General features: G+C 50.6%; 1 protein-coding gene across 4 annotated transcripts in view; it reads right to left on the minus strand.

Annotated features, from left to right (window-relative positions):
* The window catches only part of CTIF (cap binding complex dependent translation initiation factor), a 154,632-nt gene that overhangs the window by 11,092 nt on the left and 130,824 nt on the right, over window positions 1-12,716 (minus strand). For all 4 annotated transcript variants that reach the window (XM_061354819.1, XM_061354818.1, XM_061354821.1 and 1 more), the window contains one exon: window positions 10,175-10,330. In XM_061354819.1, the coding sequence (XP_061210803.1) occupies window positions 10,175-10,330 (156 nt within the window). The remainder of the gene's footprint in view (window positions 1-10,174; window positions 10,331-12,716) is intronic.

The raw sequence follows: 12,716 nt of genomic DNA on the forward strand, positions 1-12,716 counted from the left end.
AGGAGATGGAGTGGGAGCAGCCCAGCGCATACATTACCCTTTCCAGCTGCAATGATATCTCTCCTGTGAGGCACAATACTAATTATTGTGTATGATATCGCTTGCAAAATGACATATAAGCAACGCTTGCCACAAACTACCTCTTAGCATGCAGTGTTTTCTGATGCTTTGGTGATGACTCTGGTGTGAAAGCACAGAAAGCTAGAAAATATTCACCCAGAGCCATGGAGAGGATGGGATGTCTTTTGAGACATGGTGAAAGCTGGACTGACCACAGCCCACGTGCTGCTTGCCCCGGCTCCCCGACGGGCACCTCAGGTTCATCCATCCAGATGGCAACATGCATGGACATCCAGACAGCCTCGGGCAGGAAGCTCCAGCCTCGCAACCACTCTGCGGTCCCTGCCCACAAGTATGCTTTTCATCTAACGTGGAGGTCATGAGGAGGTGCCTGCTGGTGCTCACCATGGGGAGCGTGGACCACAACCGCAGAGCAACCGACGTGTTGCAAACGCATCATCCAGGTGTAGCAACCACTGGTGTAAAATGAGGTAACGGGTGAAAATGGAGACATATTTTGATTAGGAAGAAGGATAAGTATCAGCTACTTGTGCCACTTGGGGCTCAAGCAGAATTAATATGCTGTACTTGAAAGAGTGCAGCAGAAATGGTGCTTCCCAGTCCTGTTTTTAACCAGAGGAGCCCATGGGATGGTCTATGGTCATCAATAAGTTGATTCTGTTCCAGCTCTGTGGTTGGGGTCATCATGGAGACCCTGTATAAGGGGGTTTGTAAGAAAGATGGGGACAGTTTTTAGTCAGGCCTGTAGTGACAGGACAAGGTGTGATGGTTTTAAACTAAAAGAGGGGGGATTCAGACTGGGTAGAAGGAAGAAATATTCTACAATGAGGGTGCTGAGGTGCTGGCACAGGGTACCCAGAGAAGCTGTGGCTGCCCCATCCCTGGCAGTGTTCAAGGCCAGGTTGGACACAGGGGCTTGGAGCAAGCTGCTCTAGTGGAAGGTGTCCCTGCCTGTGGTAGTGGTTGGAGCTGGATGAGCTTTAGGGTCCCTTCCAACCCAAACCCGTCTGGGATTCCATGACTCTATGATCATCCCCTACAACCACAAGCGCTTCCTGCTGACATGGCTCTGCAGGCACTCTTGGTGGACTAACAGACCACAGCTGGGGAACTCCTGCCCCAGAAACCTGGAAGCCCTGTGGTCTGCTAGATGAGTCCTCCCAGGAGCACAAGCCAGTTCTGCTGCACTCCACACACACACTGCAGAAAAACATTAATAGCCATTTTCTGCTCTTCCAGTGGCCTCTTATCAAGCTACTGTCGCAAGTCTTTAAGGAAGATGCCTCGGATAAGATCCATGGGACTGCTTGGCTCCCCTGCATGGGGACAGTCATGCACTTCTATGAGCTACAGGCCATTGCTACAACTCCACTTCTCCTATTGTCACAAGGCACGGTGTGGTGAAAAAAGCCAGACTGGGGAAAACGTGAAGTACAAATGAGGGTGTGTGGGATGAGTAATTACAAAGCACTGCACCAGTAAGGCCAGTTTCTGGATTTCTACAATCCTCTCCTATTATAAGAATCAGCTCCTCAAACCAGGACAACAGGAGGTCAGCGTGGCTGATCCTGCAACCACCAACAAGGTGTGACAGTGTTACCTCTCTAAAGGGGTGCTGAGCTCCTCTCTGGGCATACCCTGGTGGTACCTTTCCCTACAGAAGAACCAAGTGAGCACTTGGAAACAAAGACTTTAGAATTCTACAGGCGTAAGTGGCATCTTCTCTGCTCATCCATTTGATGCTGAGGTTGCCCAAACACAAAGTTTTGGGGAAAACCTTTTCCTTTGGGGAAAGCATAAAGCACAGGCTCTGCTCCAAAACCTTATCTGTTGGGATCCAAAAATGCAGCTGACCTGGGAGAGGGAATCTGTGTTGGGCTGTATCCACCAGCAGTGGTGTTTCTCTCTGCATCACCTTCTGCTCATGCCTTCAAGCCCATTGAAGATGCACGAGATGCCACAAGCCCATGCATCTCATGGAGGGGTCCCTGACCCAGGTGGCCTGGTCTCAGCCTGGTTGAGAACATGCTGACAGCAACTCAAGCTGCTCTATTATGAAGAGGCCACCAGCGTGGGTCACTGCTGGTCCTACAAGCAGCTGCTCAGAGGAGGTGGCACAACAGGGAAGGAGCTCTGCATTGGAGTTGCTTGTAGTAGCATGGCTGCACCAAGAGCTACGTCCATAGGAGACACTTTCCCTCAAGTATTTCGGACAACTTGAAGGAATTTGTTTGGTGGCACCTACTCCTTTTACAGTGATGTGCTGGTCTCAGCTGAGGAGGAGACATCTGTTTCCCTATTACCCAACCAGGGCTCCCTGGGAGGATGGCAAGAAGAGATTAGCTTGTTTATTGCATCTAGCAAACCAAAATACTGGTTATCCTCCTTGTCAGACTTCTGAGGAACTCAGAGTCACTTAACAGCAAATTGAATTAAGGCCAGAGGAACAAGACCCTGTACCCAGTCATGGGAAACTCCTCCTACTCCTTTCCATTGTAGACAAGGAAAACCATGAAACATGACTCTCCCCAGATCTGGAGCAGCAGAAAGGATTCCTGCGAAGATGGAAACCATTAAGAGGTAATTACTGCAGACAATGATGAAGAAAATCTGGTCACTCATCAACCCAGACACTGCAACCCCGCAGTAGCTCAGTGGTTACACATCCCCTGGCTGGAGGTGGACCTTCAGGACCTGAAGGTGGGTGAGACAGACGGACACAGCCACCCAGTCTGTGTACACAGGGAGACCGAGCCACCCAGACGGCCGGCTTCATCCTGCCCCGGCCGAAGACATAATAACCCTGGGAGAGGAGGATGTGATCTCATCCCAAGGGTCTCGGGGAAACACAAAACATGGAAAGAAGCAGTGGCGGGACCATCGCGCTTGATTGCGGCAGGCTCCACCCTGGCTCGCCGGACGCTCCCGGCTTTCCTGGCTCTGCCGAGGGCGAGAGCGCATGGCGGCGGACGCAAATAGTTGTGTTTACATCCCATTGAAAGGGGTTTTTGGGAAGTAACAATGCCTGGTTCGGAGGGCGAAGGAGAAAAACAAAGCCACGCGAGGAGGAGGGACCATCCTGTGAGATGGTATCTAGCCGCGTTTCTTTATCTGCCGTCATTGCTTCCTCTGCCTTCTCCGTGGGTCCCAGGGAAATCAGGGTGGCATTTCCCCTCCCCTATTTTAAATATGCCAAATGAGTTCTGTAGCTTTCCAAGATTACAAGTTCCTGCACACAGAATGCTCAATAGAGCAGCTGGGCCCAAAGGCATCACGCAGCCCTCCTCGATTTGGTCTGTCCGCATGTGCTTGCAAATAATACCCTACCTTCCGTCACCCTAACTCTGCCCTTTGACCAAATCAATGCCAATTAAAGGGAATTACCTTTTTCCCATACAGGCTGTGTTTGCAGGAGGGTTTTTACCAGTACAGCTATGGGGGAGGCCTGCCTATGTGGGAGCTTCTTGCGTGGCTATTTATTTATGTATTGCACAGCTATTTATTTATTCATTGCACGGAAGGCACGGAGGCACTGGGACATCCCTCCCTGCTGGGAGCATGCTCCTACAGACAGACATGGACCTGTCCCTGCTCTCTGCAGACTCCTGCATGCTCCCTCCTGCCATGGATCTGAATGCCCATATCACCCCACTTTCTCCACATCCCAGCTCTTCCAGGTCTTCTGGTTTCTCGTGACATTTCCCCACTTGTTTGCTCTCCCCATTTCTCACTCCTTTCTGTGTCCCTCTGTCTCCTCTTTCTCCCTTCTTTTCTGGCATCCCTTCCCTCCCATGCCCTTCTCCTTCTTTTCCCTTACAAACCACTTCCCAGTTTGTCCCAGTCCTGCCATATTGGAGACCAAAGCACTGATATTTGCAGAATCAAATGGTGGGAAACAGAAGGGGTATTTTATGAGGAAGTAAGTCCTCTTCTTCATAAAGGACCTATTTTCTCTGGTCAGATCTGGTCTCATGGAGCTACCTGGGTGGAAGGGTGGCACAGGGTCAGGATCCAGCCCCCTTCCTGCTTAGTCAATACAGGGAAAAAATCTGTCTCATTCTCTGACTAGAATAATATTAAAAATCCTAGTATCTCATTATAGTGTCAACCCCCCCCCCCTTTTTTTTTTTTGACTCAAGAGGCTGATGCTTTTTTAAAAATGAAAGTGATAAAAAAAAAAAAGCAGCACCCCACGTTAAAAGATAGAATTTTCTTTTCCAAACAGCACCACCCTCCTCGCTCATCTGACTGGAAGGTTTTCCTCTCTCTTCCTCTGAAGGAGACAGTGAAAAGGCAGTGCCCTCTTGAAGTTCAGACGTTAATTACCATGTTAGAATATTTTGCTAAATTACACAGCATGGCCCCAGGAGATAACAGGCACTAAGAGAAGGGAGGGGAGTGGATACCCGTCTACACGCTGCACCGCAGACTCAGACGTAGGGGGAAGGCAATTAGACAGGGAGTATTTATCCTCCCTGCACCACCACCCCGAGGCTTTCAGTTAGCAGCGTTTACCAAGGCAGGGAAGCAATGGGAGCGTGCCAAGATTTTAAACGATGCTGAAATGGGACTGTCTCTGCCAACCAGACTGGAGGTAGGAGACAACTCCTGCAGAGCAGCAACTGTCCTGCCTGCTGCCAGCCTGCTGGGCCTGCTCCCTGCTGCCTCTGTGGGGCTGATTCACCGCTCCCAGGCGCTGCCCTGCGTCCCCAGGGATGTTAATGAGACCATAAAAGCATCTGTCTTATGTCAGGTCAATGCCCACATCTCCCTCATGGGTGGTGATGGTCAGGGTGATACCCCCTGGGTACCCACCCAGCCCCAGCAGCAGTAACCCCCTTATGGAGGGATCTCCATGAATGGATCCCGCAGCCAACTGCACAAAGGGGTTTTGCGGTTTAACCAGTCTCTCTGTGAGGAAATGCTTCCTGGGGTTTGCTTCGAACCTGCCTTAAAAGCCCTGTCCTATGCATCCATGGGAGCTCAGATGAGGACAGTGCCACAGCAACGCTACTCCTTGTCATCCAGTCACTTGCATCCAAGATAGGATGTCGTGGGTGGACAGCCAGATGGGTAAAAACAATGGTTGGATGGTTGGGTTTAGAGACTTGTAGCTACTCCACCTGGAGGCCAGTGGAGCACTGAGGCATCTATCCCATGACCTGTCCCATCTTCATCCATGACGTGGAGGAGGTGGGACCATGCTCTTGTGAAGTAGATGACACCAAGCTGGGGGGGATCACTGAATGTGCTCAAGGAGCTGCCATCCAGAGGGACCTCCATGGGCTGGAGGAAAGAGTCAAGAGGAACCTTAAACACTCAACAGAAAACAAACCCTGCACAAGAGAAGAGCACAGGGGCATGGGTAAGGGGTGGGATAGGGTTATTATGGGGGGTGAGAGGGGGCAGAGCCCACGCTATGCTGCTTGCCCTTGTGGGACCCCACTCAGCAAGATGCCCTAAGGGGACCACAGTGACAATACCACATGGCATCTTCCCCAGCTCTAGGTCCCACAAGCCTGTTTTTCCACCTCCTCGCTGTGCTGCCGTAGGCAACTGCTCAGGTTACCTGGCTGTAAAGCCGGGTCTGACTGCTGAATGGCGTCATCAAAGTAAAGAGATGCATCCAAAGCAGCACTTGACATCAACCACCTCAGCTGGAAGCGGCTCCTCCTGGCACAAGGCTGGCAGGAAGGTGGCAGCTCCCAGGCCCAGAGGCACCTCCTGGCTTGGCATCCCAACAACATCCGCTCAGGATGAGATCGAGACGCAAGAGGAGCCAAACCTCCTGACACCACTCATCTGTCGTGGCTTCTGCAGAGCACAGCCATGGACCAAAGCTGGATATGACCCTTCCTTCCCTGCAGACTTCAGCCATTGCCAAGAGCTAGGATAGCTCCTTCAGGACCCAGTCTTAATGCTCCTCCTCACCATCAGCATCAGGGGGTGAAGCAGGGAGGGCAGTCAGCTGGGCTGGCCCATACCAATGCTGTTGACAAACACAGATCCATGAGCAGCACAGAGCTGGCTGAAAAACAACCAGCTCCAACCACAGTTAGGAAATGGCTACGAAAGGCAAAAGTGGTGACAACCAGTGAACAATAGATGGGAAACAATATTCATTATCTCCATGTCTTAGGAGCCATGTGGCACTTGCTGCACCAGGCACAGGGCTCTGGAGTGCTCCTGCCCCTTAGATGGTTTGAATGACATTTGCTGGTCCCTGGTCTTCACCCATTTTCTCCATTGTGCTGACTTCTAAAGGCCACAGAAAAGAATAAGTGTGGCCAGACTGCAAGAACTGAAGTCCCTTGGTTGTTCTCCTTGGTTTTAGTTGATTTTGGGGGACAAACAATGTGAAGTATTGTTGGAACAGTGCTGAGTGTGGTCCTCTGTTTGGGCATGGGGCAGAGGTTTTGAGGCAGAACGCCAGCACGTTCACTCCTCACCATCCTGGAGGGGCAGAAGGAGATGTACAGGGACAAATTTGGCATGGTTTTATGAAATAGTGAGGCCAGAGGTGAGAGCACATCGGCTTTAGGGCTGGGAGAAGACAGTGGGACATCCCTCATGCTTAGACCATCACGAGCAGGAGCCAGGAGAACTTCCTAAAACTGCTGAAAGTGCTTTCATTGAGCTAGATAAAAGACTCATGGAGGAATGTGGTCCTGGAGGATGCCACCACTGGTCCCATGTGAGGAAGGCTGGAAGCAGGCAAGTGCCAAGCTCGTGGTTCCCTGCCTGCAGCACAGCTATCCCCAGGGGAAGCCTTTCCCTGGGAACAACGCCCTCTTCCAGCTCGCCCTCCATTCCCCAAAGCACCAAGGGAAGAATAGGAGGAAAGCTCTTTCTTTTATTTCTATTTAACTTCTCTGCTTTGTTATTCTTTTCCCAGGCTCCCCAGATTTGATGGCTGCAATAGTCCTCTTGTTCTCATCTGAGAAGGCCTCTCCTCTGGTTGCCACAAAAATCCCTCCTTTTCCGCAGCTGTCTTCAACCCTGATCATTGGGCTGAGCTTGGGTATCCATTTCCCTTCTCCAACCTAAACAACGTGCTATTCCAAGCAGAAAAATATGTTTTGATCCAAACCACCGTCCAAACTCACCGTGCTCCATCAAACCATTTTAACGAGACCTGGACCCACCTTTTACTTCCCTTGGCAAACCATCTCTTTGCCTAAAATCCCAACGTTGACCCCACCAGACCTTGTTGTGAAGACACTCTCTGCCTGCACAATCTCACCCCAAACCCTCAGGATGCTTCTCAAAACTGAACGTTTTGATTCAGCAGACAGCAGACGCAGTCACCATGTTGGATATGGTGGGAGACACTTCCTTCTCCCCCCATCCTGTTTTCCAGCCCAGGTGATGGGCACAGAGGAGGATGTGGCAGGGACCCCCGGGATGAGGTCTTGGTGTGGACCACGTTTGTGCCAATGGGCACAGCCACTCCCTTGGCTCCAGAAATGCTGCCCAGGCGAGGGAGCAGCTCTGACCCAAATTTCCTTTGCTGTGATTAAACAACTCTTGCCGAGGCTGACACAAAGATCCAGAGGTCTGCCCACTTCCCTGAGGACGGTGATGAATGCCGCTTCCATTACCCAGCAAACCCCAGCCTCACCTGAAATGAACTGCAATTGTGATTTGCTTTTCCCAGCCCACAAAACCAACCCATCCAATAAATAACACTGGCATTGCCACCCACTGTCCCAGCCATGTCCCCTCCTCACCCATCTGCCATCCTTGCTTCCTCTCACCCGGCCCAGGTCCACAACTAATGATGGTGTTAATAAGCTTTTATTCTGGGGGGAAAGGAAAGGAGCTGGAGAGAGGAAGCTTTGCAGGGGTAAGGGAAGAGACATTCCTGCCTCAGTCATCAGGCAACTTTCCCCTTCCTCTTGCTTGCTCCCTCACTGACCTTTGGCTGAGCCTGCCCAAGCTATAGAGGAAAAGGGAAAAAGAAAAAAGAGGCAGGGAAACTAAAAAGCCAGAGAAGCTGAAAGGACAGGCAGAGGGAGAGATGTTATCTCACCTCTGCTAATGATTTATCATCAAAGGATGGTGGATGGAGGCAGAGGGAGCTATTTATGACTGTGGGCAGCACAGAGGGGCTTTGCTGCGGGATGCCCAAGGGGAATGAGTTAGGGGTGAGGGGCTGAGACTGAACATGGGGATGCATGTGCTGATTGGCAGGAAGGGGAAAAGCCCCATAATGCTGCACGTTATGAACCATAACGTACTTTATGAACCTGTCCCCAGGCAAGCAGAGGTCCCAAAACTTATAGGCTATGGTGACACCCCCTCCTTTCTGGGACACCAGCCTATGTACTTCATGAAGCTCACCAAAGCATGAGCACTGTGAGCAATTAGGGAGCTTCCATCATCTCACAGAGCACTCAGCAGGGCCAGCCTGTGCAAACGTCCCTGTCCTCTCCTGGGTGCAGCTGGAGGAGCTCACCAACACCAACACCTACAGCTTGGCTCTGGCAGTCATCTCAGAGCCTGGCACCTATCACTGCTGATAAATAGGTAGTCCTGTTCTCCTGGCTTGGCCCCACGTGTCAGAGTTAGCTGAGAGTGGCCAAATCCCTATCCCAGAGCCATGGAAGAGGAGGAACAGCAAGAGTCAAGGTCACAACCCTGTGGAGTGAGCAACCACAGATTAACCACTGCGATGGTTGATCAAAGACTCAGGCTCACCATTGTCAGGTAAGGGAAGAGTCTTCTCTGACAAATGACACCACAGGGACAGAGCTGTCCTGCTAAGGAACGGGGTTGTACCTTAAAGAAGCAAAATTTACGCATGACGCCTTGATATAATTAGTAAAAGCTTCTTACGGAGCTGTCCTGTAGCAAAAAATATCCCTTATACGTGAAGTTTATGTCCTGCACACCTTTAGGCCACCACCATGCCCCCACATGCCAGCAAGGTGACAAAGAGAGGCTGTGGTGGCACGGTGAGGGCAGACAGGAAAAATCCTGGCAGAATCTGTGTCATGGCTGTGATGGGAAGCGGATGGGAATGGGGACTTTGCTAGACGCCAAGATCTTCCCCATAAGGTGACACATATCCCTGTGGGCAGAGATTTTGGGGAAGTTAGGCTATTCTTAGCATCCCTTTCCCACCTCCTCCTGTGGATATGTGTGCCTCATCACGATGCCTGGGCTCTTTCTCACTGCTACAGTCACCGTCTGTGAACCCTACCCACAATATTACTGTGAAGACAAAATGTTTATGATGTGTTTGCATTCAGAGGAAACTTCCCATGCGTGTAAAAAAGTCATCGCTGGCAGTTTCTTTATCCTTCCCTTGCCCAAGGTCTAGCGGAGAACTTATTTTACAGCAAGTTATTTATGGCCCAACAGAAGCACTGCTGACAACTTGAGATTCACAGCTCCAACCCTGGGCAACCAGGCAGATTTTTCTGAGAAAGCCTTCTACAGACAGCAGCAGGAGACAAAACCATCTTTAGAACAGGATGGGGGAAAGCCCTCTCCTGCTCTGCTGAACATTAACGCTTGAGCTGCCTTTTCTGTTTGCCCTCACCGAGGTTTTCTGCTACCACCCCAAACCATGGCGAGCTCAGGGTCTGAAATGAGCTCATCAGGACCTCAGGTTCTGCCACCCTGGTGGTAGGGCTGGGTTTCTGCTGCTCTGCATTGGGAGTAAGGACACATGGGACCTCACCTCTCCCCCTCTTTCCTCCCCTCGGGTCTGTCTCATCTGTTCAGGTGGCTTCACCTGCTTTTAAGAAGCTTTTAAAGCCTTTTAAGCCTCTTATTGGGGATTTTCACAATGTCGGGATTTGCAAACTCCAGCGTCGAGTTTGCAAATCCCAACTGTTGGGCTTTGCAAACCCTTGGACAAAGGGGTCTTGCTTGGAGGACATGCTTTTAACTAGCAAAAACACAATATGCAGGAAAAGCCACACATCCCTGCGGACGTAGGTACTTTTGGGTGAGAAGTGTTGATGCTGGCAAAGCAAATCTGTAGGAATCATAAAGCAAACATCTATGAATCATGGGCTCCTCACTGCTGCAACACAACAGCGTGGCCCGCAGGTGGAGAAAGACAACCTGTGAAGGCATTTACCTCCCTGAGGCAGGTATAAATGGGGCAGACAAGGACTCGGAAGGGCTCTCCGGTGCTGCTCCTCATGGTGCCGAAGACCTCGCAGAGGAAGGTGATGAACCCCAGCCAGCGCTCCACGTCCCGCTGCTGCAACTCCTCCCGCATGGTGAAATCCTTCTGCAGAAGGGACAGAGACAACAGGCTGCATCAGCAAAACCGCATCACCCCGGGAGAGGCAACGGCTGTCTAGGGAGAGAATTAGGAGGAAACTGAAACTGAGGGTGGTGGGGAGGAAGACAGACAGACTGACTCTTTAGTAACAGCGGGGAGATTACCCAATGCATGCGGAGTGGCTGCAATTTCAACACAAGCAAAGTCACCAGAAAGCAGGTACTGTAGAAAAGTCACCAACCCCTACAATAACTGTCATGGCTTGCACTAGGGACAGTGTCCCCCGTGCCCTGCCCTTCCCCTCAGACAGACACAGGGGCTTTCCTCCATATGCACAACCACTATTGAATGAAAGCAGCGACAAAGAGGATGAATGATACACAAGGGGAAACGCAATGGATGCTGGTGGCCACGGCAGGGTGGTCAAGGTGGGCCTGCCCACCCTGTTGATTCCAGTAACTTCCACAGACCTAGTGTCTGGCCAGGGGCATCCTAATGGACTGGCTGTTCCCTGGGGTCTCATGAAATTAAGGTAGAGACTGGCTCCCTGCCTGAACAGAAGAACATCAGGGCATCCTGGGCTTGGCATTAAAAGGTCACCCTTCCCTGGAGCTGACGGTTGCCATGGCCAAGGATTATCCGAATGACGTGATTTATGGAACAACATCAGGAGGAAGTGTGCAGGGAGGTAGCTGCCTCCCCATCAGACCTCCAGCTGGGGAGGAAAACAAGGGCTTTGCCTGAAGGCAAAGATATGAAAAGGGGTACATGTGCGTTGGGATTGTGTGGCAAAGGGACTGTGTTTTTAAAGAGGGAACATAGGAAAGCAAATAAGAACCCTTCTAGGAGACACGAGAGTGTGCATTGCACTCAGAGCCAAGAGGGCTTCCCTGGGCTCTCAGCAGTGCTGCAGAGCTTCCTGCAAGATGTCCCACATGAATTTGCTTGTCCGCTTCTGTAGCGACTTCTGTGTCACTGTGACCTCTCTCTGTCAAGTGACCTGTCCTCGGCATTAAAAGTTAGTAGACACTGAGTACAGGGAAATTAAAGAACGGGACAAGTTTGTTCTCAACACCATGTGTTCCCAGGGCGGGTTGCACAATGTTTGAAACCCAGCGACTAAATAAATCATCTTACTTCTTTTTCATCTCCGTTTATTCGTACCGCCTGAGACAAAAGGGTTTGCTGCTGCGAATGCTCCAACCTGCAGCTGCACTCTGCAGAGGCAGGGAGATATAAAAGCCACCACACCAAAGTTGTCTCTCATGCCCCGGACAACACACGGGAGATACTTCTTTTGAAACAAAGGTAAGTAAAGCAGCTGCTAAAACAAGCCAGGCAAAGGCATGATGATTGCTTTCATGACACAACCGTATGCATAGAAGATCCAAGACAAGAGCTATTTATATGTTTCATTACAAAAGGGGGAAAAAAACCACATTTGCATATGCAGGAAAAAGACTTGTAAAATAACCGAGGCACTCATTAACCAAGCAGTGATGACTAATTCCTCTCTACACCCATTTCTATAAGGCAATTGCCCAACTGTGTCTGCGACTCTGAAGTCAACCTGCAGTCAAATCTTGTTGGGTCTTTGTGGACTCTCTGGGGGAGTCTGCAGAGTTCGTCCTTTCGTTATCCAGCCAGTCACAGGGTGGTCATGGAGGAGGAGAATGGCTATTTGCCAGCTCAGGTTATCACCCCGGGCTTGCCAAATTACTTGTCTTGGAGTTTTCACGTAAATAAATTGTTAAATTTATTATTAATACATTATTAAAATAGATTTAAATAGTATTAAATAAATAGCATTAAATAAATAATTAAAATAAAAAAGCAAAGACAGACAAACTCCTACCTATTGAGAAACAGAGCACAAATGACAGCATCCCATGCCCCCTGTCTGCACTGACAGGGACCTCCAGCCTTGCCCACGCATAATGCAACCCACTGGTGACTTTGACCCTGGGACACAAAGCACCCTTTGAACCCTGGAGCTCTTCTGTGATGCCCTGAGACCTGTAAGCTGTGTCCTGCATCTCACACCACATCCTACCTGGCTCCAGCCCCATAGCCATCCTGCTACCCCCCAGCCTGAATTCCCTCCAGTAGCCCCCATGCCCTGCCTGGGATAGTCTAACACTGATGTGTCCGGGGAGCCAGGCATGTTTTGAGATCCCTGGGGAATGCTGGGAAATTCCTTGCAGGTCGGGATAACCGCACAAGCTCTGTGGTCCCAGATCACTGGGAAAGATAAAAACCACTGCAGGAAGCTCCCCTCCTTCCTGTTCCTGCTTTGAACACACTGCCCCGCTCTGCAGCCTTGCAAGGGAGAAAGCCAACTCTTCAGTGTTTTATCTTTAAAAACACTTCTTTTTCTCTAAAAAAACCCCAC

The sequence above is a fragment of the Neopsephotus bourkii genome, unplaced genomic scaffold (genome assembly GCF_033783945.1).
Source record: "Neopsephotus bourkii isolate Nb327-2 ecotype Australia unplaced genomic scaffold, CSIRO-AGI_Nbou_v1 NB_749, whole genome shotgun sequence".
NCBI classification, from domain to species: domain Eukaryota; kingdom Metazoa; phylum Chordata; class Aves; order Psittaciformes; family Psittacidae; genus Neopsephotus; species Neopsephotus bourkii.